Source organism: Hemicordylus capensis, chromosome 3 (genome assembly GCF_027244095.1).
Source record: "Hemicordylus capensis ecotype Gifberg chromosome 3, rHemCap1.1.pri, whole genome shotgun sequence".
Lineage (NCBI taxonomy): Eukaryota > Metazoa > Chordata > Lepidosauria > Squamata > Cordylidae > Hemicordylus > Hemicordylus capensis.
In genome coordinates, this window is record NC_069659.1 from 65,421,941 (window position 1) to 65,442,762 (window position 20,822).

General features: G+C 44.5%; 1 protein-coding gene and 1 long non-coding RNA gene across 11 annotated transcripts in view; one reads left to right on the plus strand and one right to left on the minus strand.

The window, feature by feature from the left end:
- POU2F1 (POU class 2 homeobox 1) overlaps positions 1–20,822 on the minus strand; it is a 212,784-nt gene that overhangs the window by 66,594 nt on the left and 125,368 nt on the right. For 8 of the 9 annotated variants that reach the window (XM_053307311.1, XM_053307320.1, XM_053307310.1 and 5 more), the window contains 3 exons: positions 16,932–17,026; positions 12,375–12,428; positions 9,125–9,244 (listed from right to left, as the gene is read on the minus strand). In XM_053307311.1, the coding sequence (XP_053163286.1) occupies positions 9,125–9,244; positions 12,375–12,428; positions 16,932–17,026 (269 nt within the window). The remainder of the gene's footprint in view (positions 1–9,124; positions 9,245–12,374; positions 12,429–16,931; positions 17,027–20,822) is intronic. The other variant, XM_053307316.1, reaches the window with a different exon arrangement.
- LOC128349955 (uncharacterized) overlaps positions 18,899–20,822 on the plus strand; it is a 54,908-nt gene continuing 52,984 nt past the window's right edge. For both annotated transcript variants that reach the window (XR_008319084.1, XR_008319085.1), the window contains exon 1: positions 18,899–19,314. This is a non-coding gene — a long non-coding RNA (uncharacterized LOC128349955). The remainder of the gene's footprint in view (positions 19,315–20,822) is intronic.

Genomic DNA, 20,822 nt, shown 5'->3' on the forward strand with positions numbered 1-20,822 from the left:
TCCTTCCTGTTCTCTTCATTTGGGCAGGATATCCATTTTCTGAAGGAAGTCTTCTTCCCTTTTATACCTTCCTTGACTCTACTTGTTAGCCACGCTGGCATCCTCCTGAACTTGGTGGTACCTATCCTCCTTCTTAGTATACATTCCAACTGTGTTTCTAGTACTGTGGTTTTAAATAAGTTCCATGCTTTCTGGAGTGATTTGACCCTCCTGACATTGCCTTTCAACTCCCTTCTTACCAGTCCCCTCATTTTTGAGAATCTTCCTCTTCTGAAGTCTAAAACATCTGCATTGGGCTTCCTTGACAATTCTCTACTGGCATATATGCTGAAATGGATCACACTATGGTCACTGCTACCCAATGGTTCTGTAACTCTGACATCTTGCACCAGGTCCTGGGCACCACTCAGAATTAAATCCAAGGTTGCCATCAATCTGGTTGATTCTGTGACTAACTGTTTTAATGCACAGTCATTTAGCATGTCTAGGAATTTGGCCTCTCTTTCCCTAACTGAATGTGAATTTACCTAGTCTACGTGTGGGTAGTTGAAGTCACCCATTATTACTGCCCTATCTCTCTTTGACACCTCTATTATTTGTTTCTCCAACTCCAGGTCACTCTTAGCGCTTTGATCCGGAGGGCTATAGCATGTCCCTAGTAACATGTTTCTTTTCAGTCCTCGTAATATTACCCATAATGATTCTGTGGAGGACTCCGGTCCACTGAGGTTTTCTAACTTATTGGAATCCATCCCTTCTTTAATATACGGTGCCACTCCTCTATTCCCTGTTCCTTCTGTAGAGTTTATATCCAGGACGGACTACACTTGAACCACTATGGAACCAGACTGTTGGTGCTTAAAATCAAAAAGGTTGCAGAGCAGCTTTTAAAATGACACCTGGGGAACAGCTGATGGGAGCTGGGCAGTATTTGGTTCAACAAATGCCATCCTTTAAAGTGCAAGAGTGCAAAGGATTCAGATAAAACAGAAGGGGACAGAATAGAACCACATAAAGAGCAGACAGAAGGCTGTGCCAGCTGCTCAAAGAGTCCAAAGAAAGATAGCATACACCAGGTGAGAGATTCAGCATATAGGTACTTATACGCCAATGCCAAAAACCTCCAAGCCAAGATGGGTGAGCTGGAGTGCTTGGTTGCTAACACAGAAATAGATATAGTGGGCATAACAGAAACATGGTGGAACAGTGAGAACCAGTGGGACACTGTTATCCCTGGATATAAACTCTAAAGGAAGGACAGGGAGGGGTGCCTTGGAGGTGGAGTAGCACTGTATGTTAAACAAGGGATAGAATCTAACAAGGCAGAAAACCTAGGTGGACTGGAGTCCTCCACAGAAACCCTGTGGGTGACAATAAAAGGCCTGAAAGGAAATGTGCTACTGGGGTCGTACTATCGCCCTCCGGATCAAAACTCTGACAGTGACTGGGAGTTGCAGCAGGAAATCAGGGAGGCATCACGGAGAGGAAGTGCTGTAATAATGGTGACTTCAATTATCCACACATAGACTGGGTAAATTCACAGTCAGGTAATTATTTTTATTATTTTACATTTTATATCCCGCTCTTCCTCCAAGGAGGCCAGATCGGTATACTACATACTTAAGTTTCTCCTCACAACAACCCTGTGAAGTAGGTTAAGCTGTGAGAGAAGTGACTGGGCCAGAGTCACCCCAGCTAGTTTTCAGGGCTGAATGAGGATTTGAACTCGGGTCTTCCAGCACTCTAACCACTATACCATGCTGGCTCTGTAATGACATAGAGGTCAAATTTCTAGATATGCTGAATGACTGTGCCCTAGAACAGCTGGTCTTGGAACCAACTAGAGAGAAGGCAATCTTGGGTTTAATCCTGAGTGGCACCCAGGACCTGGTGCGTGATGTCAGTGTCATCAGTCCTTTAGGGAACAGTGACCATAGTGCAATCAAATTCAGCATACATGTGGGTATAGAATAATCAAGGAAGTCTAACACAGACATTTTGAATTTCAGAAGAAGAAACTTACCAAAATGAGGAGTATGGTGAAAAAAAGCTGAAAGGGAAAATCAGGAGAGTCACTTCACTCCAGAATGCATGGAGCTTACTCAAAACCACAATACTAGAAGCTCAGTTAGATTCTATACCCAAAAGGAGGAAAGGTACCACTAAGTCCAGGAGGACGCCAGCATGGCTAACAGGTACCATCAAGGAAGCCATAAAAGGGAAGAAGACTTCCTTCCAAAATTGGAAGGCCTGTCCAAATGAAGAGAACAGAAAGGAACACAAACTCTGGCAAAAGAAATGTAAGGTGACAATAAGGGAGGCGAAAAAAGAGTTTGAGGAACATTTACCTAAAAGCGTCAAGGGGAATAACAAAAACTTCTTTAAATACATCAGAAGCAGGAAACCTGCCAGGGATGAGGTTGGACCATTAGACAATGAGGGAGTGAAAGGGATTATTAAGGAGGATATGGAGGTTGCAGAGAAGCTAAATGAGTTCTTTGCATCTGTCTCCATGGCAGAGGATACTGAACACATACCTGTTCCTGAATCAGGCTTTTTGGGGATGGAGGGTAAAGAACTGAGTCAGAAAGAAGTGACAAGAGATGATGTTCTAAACTGTCTGCAAAAAACTGAATACTAGCAACTTGACAGGGCCGGATGGCATCCATCCAAGAGTCCTCAAAGAACTCAAATGTGAAACTGCCGACCTCCTTGCTAAAATATATAACTTATCTCTGCAATCAGGCTCTGTACCGGAGAATGGAAAGTAGCAAATGTAACACAGATTTTCAAAAATGGATCCATGGGCGATCTAGGAAAATACAAGACGGTTAGCTTAATCTCTGTTCCAGGCAAACTGACGGAAAGCATCCTCAAGGATAAAATTGTAAAGCACATAGAAAAACAGGCCCAGCTGGGAGAGAACCAGCATGGCTTTTGCAAAGGTAAATCTTACCTCGCAAACCTTTTGGAGTTCTTTGACAGTGTCAAGAAGTGTGTGGATCAAGTTGATCCAGTTGAAATAGTATATCTGGACTTCCAAAAAGCTTTCAACAACGTTCCTCATCAAAGACTCCTGAGGAAACTTAGCAGTCATGGGATAAGGGCACAAATACATGTGTGGATTGCTAAATGGTTGAAAGACAGGAAACAGAGGGTAGGGATAAATGGAGAGTTTTCACAATGGAGGATAGTAAGAAGTGGGTCCCCCAGGGATATGTACTGGGACTTGTGCTTTTTAATTTATTCATAAATGATCCAGAAGTAGGGGTAAGCAGAGAGCTGGCCTAATTTGCAGATAATACCAAACTCTTTTGGGTAGTGAAATCCAAAACGGATTGTGAGGAGCTCCAAAAGGATCTCTCCAAACTAGGGCAGTGGGTGACAAAATGGCAAATGCGCTTCAATGTTGGCAAGTGTAAAGTGATGCAAATTGGGACAAAAAACCCCAGCTTCAAGTATACGCTGATGGGATCTGAGCTGTTGGTGACTGACCAGGAGAGGGAAATTGGGGTCGTGGTGGACAGCTCGTTGAAAGTGTTCTCAATGTGTGGCAGCTGTGAAAAAGGCCTATTCCATGCTAGGGATCATTAGGAAGGGGATCCTCTATAATAAAATCCCTGGTGTGCGTCCGTGTCAAATGCCTGGTGTGCGTCCGTGTCTCCCTCGGCTGTTCTGGGCATGCGCGGAGTGCATGCCCAGAACACACCGAGGGAGACACGACCGCCGGCACCAGGCGGCCATGTTGGACTGCAGCACAGACACTTCCAACAGTTAAAAACACACACAGCCACATTGAAACATGCGCACCGCATGCGAGAGGGGGAAACCCATTAGGCAGCACCGGCGGGCATGCAGCCCCCGGCCATGCAACCCCTGGCCCCCGCAACCAACCGGCGACCCCCCCCCCACTCCCCTTCATTGCCACCAATGCCCAGCCTGCCCCCGAGGGCTCCGTCCGGGTCCCGCAAAAATCTCACCCCCAGCCAGAGCAGACTCGCCGCTGCCTGCAGTTCGCCAGCACCAAAAGCCGAAAAGGAGCTGGGAACCCGGTGGGGAGAAGCCGGAGGAGGCAGCAGGCTGGCGGCCGCTTAGTCAGCCAGCGAGCCAAGCGTCGGAGCCAACGAAGGAGCAGTTTCACTCCCAGAGGCGGAGGGACGGCCGGGGGTGCACGATGGAGCTGCGGGCCCTGCTAGGACAGCGGACAGCAGCGGCTGGGGTCCTTGAAGATGGGGAGGCTGCGGGAGCCGCTGCGGAGGTCGCCCCAGGAAATGGCCACCGAGCCCCTGCGCTGTGCGACGAGCAGCGGCGAGGCTGAGTGCCTTCCGCGGGCCGTCCAGGGAGACGTGCTGCCGGGCTCTGCAGCGGCGACGGTGGGGGAGGTCGAAGAGGAAGAAGCGGGTGAAGGGACAGGGCGACTCTTCAGCGGTTGCGTCCCGCTTTCTCATCAGGTAGCCGGGCACATGTACGGCAAGGATAAGGGCGGAAAGTGAGGGTGTCGGGGGCAAGCTAGGGAGAGCGGGGCGGTGAGGCGAGGCGGGTCCGCCGCTTCTACTGTGCTGGGTGTGAAGGAAGGAAGGAAGGAATGGAGAGAGAGGGAGAAAGAGAGAGAGAGAGAAGGAAGGAAGGAAAGAGGGAAAGAGGAAGAAAAAAAAGAAGGGAGGGAGAAGGGGGAAGGAAGAAAAGGAGAGAGAGGGAGAGAGAAGGAAGGCAGGAAAGAGGGAGAGAGAGAAAAAAAGGAAGGAAAGGAGGGCTAGAGGGAGGGAGAAGGAAGGAAGGAATGGACAGAGAGGGAGAAAGAGAGAAGGAAGGAAGGAAAGAGGGAAAGAGAAAGAAAAAAAGAAGGGAGGGAGAAGAGCGGGAAGGAAGAAAAGGAGAGAGAGGGAGAGGGAGAGAGAAGGAAGGCAGGAAAGAGGGAGAGAGAGAAAGAAAAAGAAAAAAGAAGGAAAGGAGGGCGAGAGGGAGGGAGGGAGAAGGAAGGAAGGAAGGAAGGAAGCAAGGAAAGAAAGAAAGAAAGAAAGAAAGAAAGAAAGAAAGAAAGAAAGAAAGAAAGAAAGAAAGAAAGAAAGAAAGGCTACTAGCGCCCGTTATTTTAACGGGCTTCAAAATACTAGTTGAAAATAAAACGGCTAATATTATAATACCCTTATACAAAGCTATGGTGCGGCCACACCTGGAGTACTGTACACAATTCTGGTCACCACATCTAAGAGAGGACACTGTAGAACTGGAAAAATTGTAGAAGGCAACCAAGATGATCAGGGGCCTAGAGAACCTTTCTTATGAGGCAAGGCTACAACACCTGGGGCTTTTTAGTTTAGAAAAAAGATGACTGCGTGGAGACATGATAGAGGTCTATGAAATCATGCATGGTGTGGAGAAAGTGCATAGGGAGAAATTATTCTCCCTCTCACATAACACTAGAACCAGGGGTCATCCCATGAAATAGATTGCCAGGAAATCTACGACCAACAAACAGAAATACTTTTTCACATAAAGCATAATAAACTTGTGGAATTCTCTGCCACAAGATGTGGTGACAGTCAACAACATGGATGTCTTTAAGATGGGTTTGGATAACTTCATGGAGGAGAGATCTATCATCGGCTACTAGTTGTAGGGCTATAGGCCACTTCCAATCTCAAAGACAGGATGCCTCTGAGTACCAGTTGCAGGGGAGTGACATCAGGATAGAGGGAATGCCCTCGACTCCTGCCTGTAGGCTTCCAGCGGCATCTGGTGGGCCACTGTGTGAAACAGGATGCTGGACTAGATGGGCCTTGGGCCTGATCGTGTCCCATTGGTTCTCACTGTTTTACAAGGTTTTTGTTACACCCACTAAATCTATGTGGTAGATGGCCAGCGTGGTATAGTGGTTAGAGTGCTGGACTAGGACCGGGGAGACCCGAGTTCAAATCCCCATTCAGCCATGAAACTAGCTGGGTGACTCTGGGCCAGTCACTTCTCTCTCAGCCTAACCTACTTCACAGGGTTGTTGTGAAAGAGAAACTCAAGTATGTAGTACACCGCTCTGGCCTCTCTGGAGGAAGAGCAGGATATAAATGTAAAAAATAAAATTTAAAAATATGTTTTCATTAGTAACCAAGTACTCCAGCTCACTCATCTTGGCTCAGAGGCATCTATACACCGAGTCTCTCACCCCGTGTTGGTGTGTGTAAAACAATGGGGCAGGAGCCCTAGCAGATATGTCCTATCAAGGACAAGGCAGAATGGAACTGGGGATCCGGCTTCCAAGGCCTGCTGGGATGAGGGCTGAAACCCTGTCTACCAGAAGCGAGTGGTGGAAGTTAAACCTTTGTGGACGCTGACCTTCTACTCTGAGGAAGGAAAATTATGTTCTACCACCAAATGAGTAACTTGGGGCGGGGGGGGTGCTCTCAACATGCACTCCACCCTGTTCCAAATTACCTGGTTTTTTGGCCTTAAAGGTGGCTACGCAAACAGTAGGGACTCCACACTGATACGCTGCCTCGGCTCTCCCAGTTGGGAGGGGTGTTGTTGTGCTGAACCAGAGTGGTGTCAGCAGGACCTGCTACATATGGCAGGGGTAGGCCTGGTTGCGCTGATGGTTGCAAGGGAGGCTGGTAAGTCTCACCATGTCTGGTGGCAGTGAGGGAGGAAGCAGTAAATCTTGTTACACTTGGCACTGGTGGCAGAATCAGCAGAAGTGGGAGATATATCTCACAGCAGCAGCAGGTCCTACTGTGCATGGCCACAGTGAGCAGTGTGTGCTCCTGCTCAGCCCTATCTTTGCTCTGGCATTAAGTGAGAGCCTGAATCCTCCTCACCAGGGAACCAAGACAGAGGCAATGGTGGCTCCTGCCACAGCTTCTTCTTGCTCACTCTGGGAAAGCCTCACTAGGCTCACTCATCTCACTATCCAAAAGAAAAAGACTCGTCTCACTACCCAAAAGAAAAGGGCAGGCAAGCAGGTAAAGACTCCTAGAGGGATCAGGCAGGTGTGCAACAGGAAGCAGTAGGAGCTGCTCTTTTCAACCATCACTTACCCAATTCTCCTTGCTTGCTGCTGAGGAGAGTGGGTGAAAATTGTGTGAGGGCAGCGCCTTCTCCTGCAAGCAGTAGCTGCCAACCTCCTCCTGCTTATCTGTGCCCTTCCTCTGGGCAGTGTGACTGGTACTTTGACAGCTTGCTTTCCATCTTTTTCTAGAAGGCTTTATCTGCTTACTTGCTCTCTCCCTGTGGGCTGTGTTGCAGAAAGGATTGAGCCCAGCAGTGCCAGTCAAAGCAAGCAAATGAGAGGGAGCCACAGCCACCACCCTCCTCCCTTCCCCTTCTCTGGACAACCCTGAAGGCAGTTTTGATTCAGGTGACCAACTCCCACCACTGGACTACTCAGTGGAGTGCACAGGTGAGTGAGACACAGGTGCAAGGATGCTTCTTTCAGAAGCATCTGCCTCTTCCCGCTTGCATGCCTGTGCTTTCAATCCCTTTTCACTGTCAGAGCTGATCTAAGTGGCACAATATAATCCCCCGCCTTCAGTGGGTGCTCCAAGCAGTTCCCGTTTTGAGCCCACACCACATGCCCTGACCTCTGCCATGGCCAGAACTCTGCTAATGCACTGTACTTCCCTTTTGAACCAAGACACAGGGCATGGGTTGCAAATAGCCTCTAACACTGCACAAACAGCTGGATCCTATGTGGAATTAGGCATGCCTAAAGCTCATTAGAATTAATGGCATGGCATTAGCCAACTCTGCAAGGATCAGGCTGTAAGCTTCACACTACAGAGTCTGCTCTCTGGAGATGCTTGTTTGCCAGGATGAAAAGCATTCTGGTACCTGAAGTGATGGCAAATGCTTTTGCTGGTGTCTGTACAAATTAACATAATTAGTTGCAAAAAGCTTCCTGAATCACCATTTGAAGACAAACATATTGCAGACGTGGCTTCTACCATGCTCTAGTAAAGTAAAATGTGCCATCAAGTCAATTTCGACTCCTGGTGCCCACATCGCCCTGGGGTTTTCTTTTGGTAGACTACAGGAGGGGTTTACCATTGCCTCCTCCCACACAGTATGAGGTGATGCCTTTCAGCATCTTCCTATATCACTGCTGCCCGATATAAGTGTTTCCCATAGTCTGGGAAACATACCAGCGGGGATTCAAACTGACAACCTTTTGCTTGTTAGTCAAGCATTTCCCCACTGTGCCACTTGTCTAGCAAGCATGAGGTTGCCAGTTTGAATCCCCGCTGGTACCTATATCAGGCAGCAGCGATATAGAAAGATGCTGAAAGGCATCATCACTGTGCAGGAGGCAGTGGTAAACCCCTCCTGTATAACCCCTCCTGTATATATAACTCCTCCTACCAAAGATAACCACAGGGCTCTGTGATCGCCAGGAGTCGATACCAACTTGACGGCACACTTTACCATGCTCTACATCCCCCTTTAACACAAAAAACCTGAGAAGATCTATGAAACTCTAAAGCTAGCACACATCATGGGATTTTTTTAGAGGACCCTAAAGTAAATATATTAGGTCACTATTCCTTAGGATTGGAAGTGCTGCTCCTGCATTTGATCTAATTGCAAAACAGAGTGGGGTATTATCAGCATATTGATGCCACCTCATTCCACATCTTCAGACAATCGTTATTTAAAAGAAATTAAATGGCGGGGAGGAATCGACTCTGTTGCTCCTCAGAATAATCTCAAAGATTCGACAAAAAATCTTCACCATGACAGGGTTATACCCTGTAGCTCCACAGAATAATCTCAAAGATTCAACAAAAAATCTTCACTATGACAGTGTTACACTAAAATAATACTTTATGAAAAGTAAGAGTAGCAATATCCACATACTAGGATACTTTGATCTACAGCATCAAACATCAGAGGTCCAGGAAAGCCAGTAAGAAGGATCTCTCTAGCCTCTGTCTTGACAAACATTGTCTATCAGGCCAACCAAGGCAGCCTCACTTCCATAACCTGGACAGAGACTGACAGGTATAAGTCAAGGATATTAGCTTCATCCAAATATGACTGATGCAAAAATCCACTCGATTACCTTTCAACTAGTTGGCTAGCCAATGTAACACCATGTGATGGGTGGTTCATTATAATTCACTTGGACTCATCTTACCCCAGTGATCTGTCCTCCGGCCAGCATGAGCTGGGTCTGGGGTATGGCCGCCTGTACTGAAGGCTGTTGGGAAGGCTGGCTTGGCTGCTGACTGTCCCCAGATTCTTCATTAGATTTAGACTAGGAAAGAAAATATACAATATGCTTTGTAGAGCAACAGAGCTATTACTGTGGACACAGCCATTGTCATATGCTACTGTAGATACCTTTCCTCTACATACTGGATTTTAAAATTATTATTAACATTAACTTGAATCAACACATTCAATCCCCTCCCTGTTTATTTTAATAATTCTGTTTTTCATGGAGCAACTGTATGTGACAGAACGGGTTTTTATTTGCTTTTGTATCAGTGAAACCAATACAGGTGACCCTCGTTATTCGCAGGGGTTCCGTTCTGGCCTACAACTGCAGATAACGAAACCACGGATAATGAAACTTTAAGTCAATGGGAATGGGGGTTGGGGCTTAAGTTCCGGAGCCCAGGAAAATGACTGAAAAATCATTGAAAAGAGAGGGTGAAATCAGAAATAAGGATAGAGCACACCATTCTACTTTGGGCACCTGAGTTCTCCTGCTTCCCCACTCTCCAGCAATGCCCCCCAGCTTCTCCAGTAATGCATAATCATGACGTTTCCTCACCCCACTGCTGAAGTCCAGCACTTAGCAGCACAAGCCCCTTGGCCTGATTGGCTGGTAGGTTGGCCAAAAAGGCAATACAAAATTAAATCCAATTCAAGTAAACACACAGAGAGTGTGAGAGAATCAAGGAGTGAAAGAAGAATCAATTTTCAATGGATAATTAAAATCATTTAAAAAATTTTTAATTTAAATTTCATTATAATTGCAATTTAAATACATTACTGTAATTAACAAAACTTTAAAAAGCAATTTTAAATTAAAAATAAAATTTCATCAAAATTAAAATTAAATTTATAAAAGTGATAACTAGCATCTTATGAGGGTAGCACAATGCTGCAAGAGACCTCAGAAAATGGCCCCAAGAAGCTCCACAGGAATGGTTCCAAACAGCCTCCAAAATCTCCAGAGCAATGGCTCCCAAAGGATACCAAATGCTGCCCAAATGGCTTTTAGAAGCACATAAAACTCTAAACATGCAAACCAAAGCACTCAATTGTCCTCCTCCAAGCTCCTTTCACAACCTATGAGCACATGCAGCAAGAGAACGAACACGTAAAGGCAGAACTGCGCTTCCAAGAACCACGGATATGTGAAGTCGCCTACTGTGGCTAACGAGGTCAGGTATATATTGCCCGACCGCAGACATATGAAACCGCGAGAGCTGAAACTGTGGATAACGAGGGCCACCTATAGTACCATTTATCATAATGGAAGAAAAAAGCCACACTCACACACAATTAACTCCTAAAATAGTCACCTAGTTGTACAGATTCTTTGCATGCACAGGACCTCTAATTCTCTTTCTCTCTCTTTTGCACATGCACACATATACACACACACTCAAGCTACTACCAGATTTAGCACTGCAGTGATGCGATACTTGAAGGTGTGTTTTAAGAAAGGAGAGGAGAGCTAGTCTTAGGAGAGGAGAGCTGGTCTTGTGGTAGCAAGCATGACTTGTCCCCATAGCTAAGCAGGGTCTGCCCGGGTTGCATATGAATGGGAGACTTGATGTGTGAGCACTGAAAGATATTCCCCTCAGGGGATGAAGCAGCTCTGGGAAAAGCAGAAGGTTTCAAGTTCCCTCCCTGGCTTCTCCAAGATAGGACAAGATTTTTTTTTTTAAATAGGACAAGATTTTTTTATTGAACCAACAAACTACCAAAGCATACAGCACTGCAAGATATTCCCCTCAGGGGATGGAGCCGCTCTAGCAAGCGCAGAAGGTTCCAAGTTCCCTCCTTGGCTTCCCCAAGGTAGGGCTGAGAGAGATTCCTGCCTGCAACCTTGGAGAAGCTGCTGACAGTCTGTGAAGACAATACTGAGCTAGATAGACCAATGGTCTGATTCAGTATATGGCAGTTTCCTATGTTCCTAATGCCTACTGTCTCAACGCAAAGCTCCAACTTGTACACAGAGCTCCTGAGATTCCCCATTCGTCATAATACTGCTGACAGACCTACCCTGCATGAGTGGAGCTTCTCCAATACTGAAGTCAATGAAAAAGTCTGATACCAGGAGCATTGTGCACATACTGAAGCTTTGGATCAGGGCAGTATATTTTCCATCGCCACAGAGGCTCAAGGATACCAGACTGGAAACCTCTGCATACTGAATCGCATCCAGGGGGGAAAGGCTATACACATCTTATATCTAAGTAGTAGAAATTTGGTATTTATCTAGGCAAGCACAATTCATTTATTTAAAGCCATTTTATAAAAGAAGAAATTACTGTAGCCATGAGGGAGGAAATGCAGGCAAGCAAGCACATGAAAAGGAAAAACAAGAAGAAGGGGTTTATGGTAATTACAAGTGCTTATGCAGAACATTAACATTCTGCATAGATTTGCATATTTTCCACCACCTGTTTTGGGGACTGCAGAGCAAGCTAATTAACATAGAGTCTCTGATTAATTCTGCCAGTCATTGAGAGATAATTACAGCACAGGACTGTAAACATTCTGCACTGGAGATATAGCCTGTTTGCCAACATCTCTCTCAGGGATTGAAAGTTTTCCATGGCAACCAAAGCAATTTTCTGCCTCTTTCTCTGAGAGAGGAAGGTCACTATCTCCCCTCCTTTCAAAATCATCATATGTAACTAGGTGCATGTTCTGGGGGGTTTCAAGAATGCTCTATCCTAGTTCCTTAGTACTAATGCAGAATGAAGGCACTTCACAATAATACTATGTTCTTTCCCCTTTTGATGCATCACTTGAACGTTTTAATGAAAGGAGGCTTCCAGTAGATTGTAATGCTATAGGGCACTCAGTATCAGCTTAAGCATTCAGCTGTATCCAGCAGGAGCAGTGAACAGCAAGCAGTTTTAGATTTTAAAGTATAAGTGTTTACCATTACAGAAAAAACATGTGCCAGAATTATAGCTATGTTGACAATTTTATATTAGCCCCAACACTAACTACACAGTTTTAAAAATGTCACTATGAAAGCTAAACAGGACACAGGTTCAGTAACACAATATGAGATCCTGAATAACCAATAGTACTGATGTACTGAACAAAATTCATTGCCGACTGTTGAATTCCCCTCCTACTGGTATTGCAAATAATTGCTCTGATGCAGATACAAAAGACATAGCAATGGTTACCTGTACATTTAAGGACTGGGCAGCAGCCTGTAAACTTGATCCAGGGAGCTGAACCTAAAAGTGATGAAAAAAAGTAGCAGCTGCAAAAAAAGGAGTTTCTCAAACTTCTGAAACAGTGATAATTGAGAGATAAAGAGAATTTTTAAAGATAATTTAAAATACCACCCAAAAGTTTTGTACAAAATCTTAACATTTAATACAAGTTAAAAAGTATTTTTATGTATGGAAATCTAGTGGTTTAAAAAGTAAACACAGCTTATCCAGGCAGCTAAGAAAAACTTCAAATACACAAAAATTAATTCTATTCCTTGACATGTGAAAAATACTACACAGTGAAGAAAAGAGAGACAGTTCCATGCTTCTTCTCTATTAAGCTACCTGGAGCCTCTGCAAATCAGAATAAAAAAAGGAACCAGGGCTGTTAACTATAAACCACATGGGATAAGTAACCAAAAATGGTATCTAATTAGCAACCAGGGGTTGCTTCATATATTTACTTTTCACACAAAAGTTTCCCAGTCCAGGTGCCTGAGAAAACAGATCCTTCTTGAATCATTCATACATTGGTGGGTATATGCCTTTTTCATCTCTGCTGACTCTACAGATTAATTGTGCCAGGAAAAGTAATGTGGATGTGTCCTAAATTCTCCACACTAATCAAAGGGGAATAAAAACCTAACATTTTAGACGTAACATTTTATTAAAAGAAACAAGCAAGTCAGGATTGGCAGCAGATACTACTAGTCTAGTTAACTTCCATAAATTTAGAATTGAACTGGAATCACCATTGGATTTAATCTTTATAACAAATGGAGCATACAGTATAAATCTCAGAATTCTTCTGTGACCAACAATATGCTTATTAGAAACAGGCAACAGGTAAGAGCCATATCTCTGTAGAAACCAGGTAAGACATAAGGACCATTGCTGCACGTCGTGAAAGCAGACAACACTTTATATGGGGGGGAAAATACTCTGAAACAGATATATTGTAAGTTTACATGGGCTGTACCACAGTCCTGATAATTCAAAATATATCCATATGGAAATTATAATCTAAGCAGATAAGCAATACAGGGACGGATTCTGTCACAGGATTTTGACAGGGACGGATTCAAATGTTCCTACATTTATGGGTTGGATTCTGCAAGATTACTACATGCCATCTGTCACCAAGAAGACAATTTGTCTCCAAAAAAAAAGCTCCAATCTCAAATGCCAGCATCCAGTTTAATCTGCTTGCCCAGTGGTATTCTGAGATAGCAACCATATTAATTAGAGAGAAGCATCCAAAGTAGCATCATGCACAGCTGTCCTAGATAATTGGCTAGGTTAACAAGCTACTAAATTTTTGGCCATTTCAGCTCTTTTTGTTGTGTGAGATTATGAACACAGGTCTCCTAGGTATAGCTTGAAAGTTCATTTTAACCAAAGTCTGAGTTCAACTTGCTCCAAAGCAAAAACTTTCTAATTAGAGAGTTTAAAGTTGCTTGTGGAATTATTCTAGAGTAAAAATATTGCACATGCATGGCATAATAAGGAGACTCCAGCTGTTGTCACTATTAAGAATAGCCAGTTCTAACTTAAGCAGATAAAACAACCATGGCTACTTCAAGAGCTCAAAGATACAATATTTCTTGGCATTAAACAAATGAAGCATACTTAATTGAACTGTCCACACCTGCACTGGAGCTGGTAGTCAGAGAATCACTCAGCACCCCTTTTCTCATCTATATATCCAAAATTAATGGCAGCTCTGTGTAACATTTTAGAGCATTTTCTATTGTCTAGAGATTAGCAAGAAACAGATTAAAGGAAATATTACTTGGGTTTGCAAAAAACCCAATGATTTTGCCAATTCATCCTCCAAATTAGATAAACTTGACAAAAGGGACCAGGGCTTTTGTGAGAGAGAGCCTCAAGGTAAATGCTAGCTGTCTTTGAAAACTGTAGCTATTTGTATGTAAGAAGTATGGTTTTAGTCAACTGACATTAGCTCTTCTCTACCCATTGGCTCAGCTGCTGAGGTGTTACAGAATGTTTATGAAAATTCCAACTGTTCTCAATTTAAAAAAATAGTCAGCACATAAGGCTTATGGGCAAAGGGTACTGTTGTAGTGCAGGAGATTCAGCAGAGAAGGGAACAGACAGTATTATAAAGTTGGTCAACTGCTGGACTTTGTACAGGTAGTTGGGGTAAGAATGGTGCACATGCATGGATTACTGTGTAAGTTGATTCGGTGTATCCACAGGCCTGCTCAACTTTGGCCCCCCAGCTGTTTTTGGACTACAACTCCCATAATCCACAACCACAGTGGCCAATAGCCAGGGATTATGGGAGCTGCAGGCCAACATCTACAGGAGGGCCAAAGTTGAGCAGGCATGCTCTACTATCACCATTCTCCAACTTGTTTTCCCTCTACCAGTTTGTTGCCACTGTACATTTTTATTCTCAATGTCCCATCACACTCTAGCATTACTATTCAACAGGACCCAGAGCATGTTACTGTAGGGCTGGCTCAGTTTACAAATGGTTCTCACTGATACCCAATCAAGTAAGAATCTAGGACACAGTTGAGATAGGACAAAATTCTGACTCTCACACCTGATACTAGTTTCACCAGGGGGCAGGATTATATTTAGCCCCACATTTCCCTGAGATAATACTTTAATTTTTTTCCATGCAAGTAAGTGGCTATCATTCATTCATATGAACAAAAGTCATGGGGAGAGGGAAGAAAAGAGCAGTAATGTCCTATTTTCAAGCACTGAAGAGTATGGAGTATAGGACAAAATGTTTCATGCTGCTAATCTCCAAAAAAAGAAAAGAAAAAGAAAACAGGTTCAGAAGACAAGGTAGCAATGCAGAACACTGCTTTTGCTACCCTCTCCTAACTGAAACCCAGAAGTTGGTCTTGTGCTAGCATGAATTGTCCCCTTCGCTAAGCAAGGTCCACCCTGGTTGCATTTGAAAGGGAGACTACATGTGAGCACTGTAAGAAATTCCTATTAGGGGATGGGGCTGCTCTGAGAAGAGCACTTGCATGCTTGCATGCAGAAGGTTCAAGGTTCCCTCCCTGGCATCTCCAAGATAGGGCTGAGAGAGACTCCTGCCTGCAACCTTGGAGAAGCCACTGCCAGTCTGGGTAGGCAATATTGAGCTAAATGGACCAATGGTCTGACTCGGTATATGGCAGCTGCCTATGCTTCCAAGCTGGGTTCAAGGAGTGAAACCACTCCTTACCTGGTTTTCAGAGACTGGAAGCTGTGTTTGGTTTGTGGACAGGGCAGAGGCAAGTCTGGAAATAACATACCTGGCCCTATTTCTTGCCCCAAACTACTATGACAGCAGAAAGGGGAGAGAGATTGGAACTCTTCATTTTTTCCTTCTCCATCACATTTGACAGTCTTAACTAGTAAAGTTCTAAGCAAGGAGCTACCTTAAGGTTTGACAAATCCCAGGTGCCAGGGAGCTGTGGCACCTAGAAGGTGCCTACCTCAGAGGCAGGGTTATATAATAAAATCTTTATTTGTCCCAGGCCCTGTTTCTGTTCTAAGTATGTTACTTATAAAGGGGATAAAGAGAAGCCCATTTCCCCTGTTACTATGTCCATCACTATCTCCAGTAATTTTATGAACTGTCAATTTTGGGCCAGCTCCTAGATACAAAGAGAATTTCTCACTACCCCAATCATGGAATCTGCAGACTGTATGGCTTTCAAGGTTTGTTAGGGGATAGATCAATGAGGGAGCTGGAATGCACACTGTTGAGTGCTACAAATAAACTACCAGACCATAGTCAAATGTTTAAGTGAAATAACGTAATGACTTTCTTGATGCATGCAGTAACTTGCTCTATGATGTCACTTTTTAACAAGAGCAGGGCTTCCTTTCCTGCTGTTATGCGCGCGTATGCACGCGTGCATGCACACACACACGCATAATTCAATTTCAAGCTGGGCATGCTTGAATACAAATACAACACAAAATGGGCATGCTCACAGGGCCATAGCTCAGCCTGACTACATTTACTGACAGAAGACTCTGTAGCTTTCCCCTTAGCTATGTTAGTTTCTATTTTCTTTCCCAACCCTAGTCTGTATGGGATTGTAAACACTTGCTGACACACAGCACCATAAAATGTGGGCGGCTGAGCACCACCCACACTGCGGCTGCATGTGTCTAAACTCCACCTGAACTGTTGGGAACAGCCTTGTTTGGCTGCGACTTAGAGTTGTGCAAGCACTGTTGTGCACTGTGGTGTCTATTTCCAATGAACTTTGTGTGAGATAACTATGCTTGCACAAATTTTAAGTTGCAGTGGGACAAGGCTGTTCCTTAACAGTGCGGGTGGGGTTTAGACGCATGCAGCAGGACGGGTGGTGCTCAACCGCCCATATTTCATAGTGCTGTATCTCAGAGATTTAGCTTCATGTATGCTACTAGAACAAAATGCCTACTTTGCACTACTGTTCCCATTCATGGATTTGGTTACTTATTATGCAGGAATGCCCTGTATATCTCCTTCCAAGTCTCAGAGCAAATAAAGGTTTTTACCTGATGAAGGTGTCCAAGGAAGGCCTGGGCTGTAGAGATTGCCCCTGCGGCAGGCACAGTCTGTTTCTGAAAGTCCAGGCCATTTGTCTGTGTGCCTGGAGAAGCAGAGAAGTTACAACCTTATTACAATTCTCCCCAAAGTCAATTTTGGAAAAAACAAACTCACTCTCTGTATTTATTCTCAGCGTTGCTGCTGACTCATCAAAGTACTAGCAAACCTATGACATCGCCCTTCACCCTCACCATCCTTATGGCCTCTTGGGTTCTAAGGTAAACAGGCACCACCATTTTAATACAATCCATGCATCAGATCACATCAGCCTGGACAGAGAAAGAAAAGGGAAGGCCAACAGGGAAAACACTGCAATCATCAATAAAAATGATAAAAACTTGTGTTTTAATAGTGTCAGGAAAAGTGAAATGATTAGTCTTAGAAATATTACAAGGATGAAAATGGTAAATTTAGCATGGGAATAAATAGGGGAAGCAAAGAAAAAAATAAAATGCTAATACTACTACCTAGATTATCAACTTGAGAAGAGGAATGAATAGAAATATAATAAAGGTTGTGAAACAAATAAAAGTGGACGGAGGAAGGAGATGAAGTACTGGGTATTGCTCAGATTGAGTTTAAGATGGTGCTGGATCACCCAAGACTGATATCGGAAAAAACCCAGAGATATTAGACATGGGATGGAGAGAGAATAGGGGAATGTAGAAACAATAAAGGTAAAGTGTGCTGTCAAGTCGATTTCAATTCCTGGTGCCCACAGAGCCCTGTGGTTTTCTTTGGTAGAATACAGGAGGGGTTTACCATTGCCTCCTTCCTTACAGTCTGAGCTGATGCCTTTCAGCATGTTCCTATATTGCTGCTGCCCAATATAGTACCAGCGGGGATTCGAACAGGCAACCTTCTGCTTGTTAGTCAAGCAAGATGTGGTGACAGCCAACAACCTGGATGGCTTTAAGAAGGGTTTGGATAACTTCATGGAGGAGGGGTCTATCAACGGCTACTAGTCGGAGGGCTGTGGGCCACCTCCAGCCTCAAAGGCAGGATGCCTCTGAGTACCAGTTGCAGGGGAGTAACAGCAGGAGAGAGGGCATGCCCTCAACTCCTGCCTGTGGCTTCCAGTGGCATCTGGTGGGCCACTGTGCGAAACAGGATGCTGGACTAGATGGGCCTTGGGCCTGATCCCGCAGGGCTGTTCTTATTTCCCCGCTGTGCCACTTAAGGTGACATGTAGAAACAGTAGGAAACACCATATCAGCAAATGAGTGTGTCTAAGGGAATGCTATGAAGAACTGAAATGTAGAGCTCCCTATAAATAACCCTGGGAACAATACAAGAGTACAATTCAGATTTTTATATATGATTTCAATGTTTCATTTAAAATACTTTATTTTGCATTTACATTCTTCACTACAAATTGATTCTTTCAAGCATACAACAGGTAGGTTTGTATCACCAAAAGTCTACAAGTTTGCTTCAGTAAGTTGTCAGTTTTCAGAACATTTCCAAACTATATTCAACCTTGTTCCAATATTCAAGCAACTGAACTTTGACACTCCTCCCTCTGTAAAACAAGTTCTAGGTTCTTACGGCCATGTTAATCCCAGTTAAAGGGAATTGACAAACGTTGGTGTGACTGTGTGAACCCACGCTTGGCTGAAATTCCAGCTAGGTTCTGTGGTGTTGGCCAGGATGACACAGGCACAGGAATGTCTGTACAGGTGGACCTCACTATACTATTTGCAATTCAGTTTCCTTAGGGAAAGTCTCATTAGATGGTCTGTCTTCCTTACGAAGACTTTGTCAAAGTAAATATGTTCTGAATTTCTACGAATTAAGAAAATAGATGGTATGCTAACGTCAAATTTGCATGTGCTCAGAACAGTCAGAATGTTTATGAGGAGCAAAGTGGGAGGGGGTGAGTGGGCAGAAAAGAGAGGGGGAGTAAACAGTCTCTCCTGTCATTGTCTTTAGCCCTGGAAACAGCTGTGAAGGGGTCTGTCAGGGTTGACTGGTGAAATCTTCCCCCGCTCCCAGAGAATGAAAAATGTCTTGATAAATAAAGGGTAACCATTACAGTTGAATGGTTTAACTTATGTCTCTGAGGTAAACAGGAGAATATGCTCAGTCACACAGGCCTCGGCTTCTTAGTTTTGGCTGCTTCAATTTGCTTCATTTTACCTCAGAACTGGTAGGCCAAATAAGCTTCAAAACACAAGGAAATTTGATGACCCATTATGTTCATGCCATGAGGACATGAGATCTGATGTCCAGTCCGAGATATTGTACTAGCCTACAAAATGATAACCATGGAAACACAATTTGTTTCAGTCCTCCAAGCGCCGTAGGCTGGTGGTAACAGCAAATACTGGGGTAAGTGTTAGTTACAGCAATGTTTAAGAAGAATTTGGTAACACGTGCCTCTGAGATGAGTGCAGCAGGCAACAACTACAATCAGCACAATCAGTAAAAGAACCAGATAAGGGATGGATATATTTACCACAGGGTTAAATATGGTCCTACATGAACAGAATTGTCATTGTCTTATTTTTGAAATTTAGAAAGATTGTTTTGACAGTTAACTGCTGTCCTTTAACTTCCAGGAGATTGACAATAGACTCCTTCATTTTACATTAGAACGGCTAGGCTTCAGTGCTCCTGTTCAGCTTTTACAAACTTCAGTCTTGTCTCTCATAAGGGTAAAGGGCTGCTGAGTTCCTTGTAAGGGCCAGAAGGCTGCATGACAGGCATGCATTCAACACAAGTGCAACTTTGCCTACCACATGAGAGTGCACCTGTTGATATTCTGCCCATACTTCAGCTGCATGGCAGTCAGAACCAGTCAGAACATGGCAGTCAGGTGCAGTTCCCATCTTCAAATGCTGGGGACAACTCTACTGGCATAATTTCTGCCTGTTATTCAGCTGTTACACAGAGCTCTGGGTACGGAGAAAGCATGTGATGCTTAACCTATTAAAATTACCATTTATTGGTAATTCTCATTCTGACCAATATCTCAGACTGGACATCAAGTCTTATGCCTTCATGCCGTGGGAAGTATGGGCAGGATTGGGACCAGCTCCTAAGTGACTCAGCAGTTCCTTGGGTCACCTGCTCAGCTCTGAGCTTGTGACTTCAGGGTGCTATAAGCCCAGCAGAGAAGGAGAGTCCATTCACTTCCCACCCGGTGTTGCCTGCAGTGAGAGACCAGGTGGGTGCTGCAGTTCTTTCTGCTATTGCCTGCCTGCTTCTGCTTCCCCTGTGGGGCTGCAGCCTCAGGTTAACATCTGTGGGAAGTGTGGGTCGCTCCTTTGGGGGAGCAACTTCGGGGGAGAACGAGGGTGAGTGCTAGAGGGCTTCTGTTTAGTCACTTTTAAGATGTTTTGGACTTGGGCTGAAGTTGCTGTAATGTGTTTAGGTTCATCTGGAGATGGGCGGACAGGGGATGCCTTCGTTGACTATGGGGCAGCTATCCCAGTAGTGGTGGGGATTAGAAGACGTAACATTGGCAGGCCAGCAGGCCGTTCCAGGGGAAGGTTAGTCAGAAATTTAATAGCTGTCTCCCCTTCCGGCTGTCCTGCCAGCACTTTGACCTCGGGGAGCACTGCCAACAACCCACATAACCTTACCCTGCTCCTCTATAATGCCAGGTTGGTCCAAAATAAACCTGAACTCACCCATGATTTGATCATGAATGAAGGGGCTGACTTGGTATGTATTATCGAGACCTGGTTGAGGGAGGCTAGTGGTCCAGTTTGGTCCCAGCTTCTCCCTTCAGGATATTCTGCAGAGGAACAGGTAAGGGGCCGTGGGTAGAGATGTGCACGGAACCACAGAAGCGTGGTCTGGCACTGGGGGGAGTGTCTCTTTAACGGGGGGTG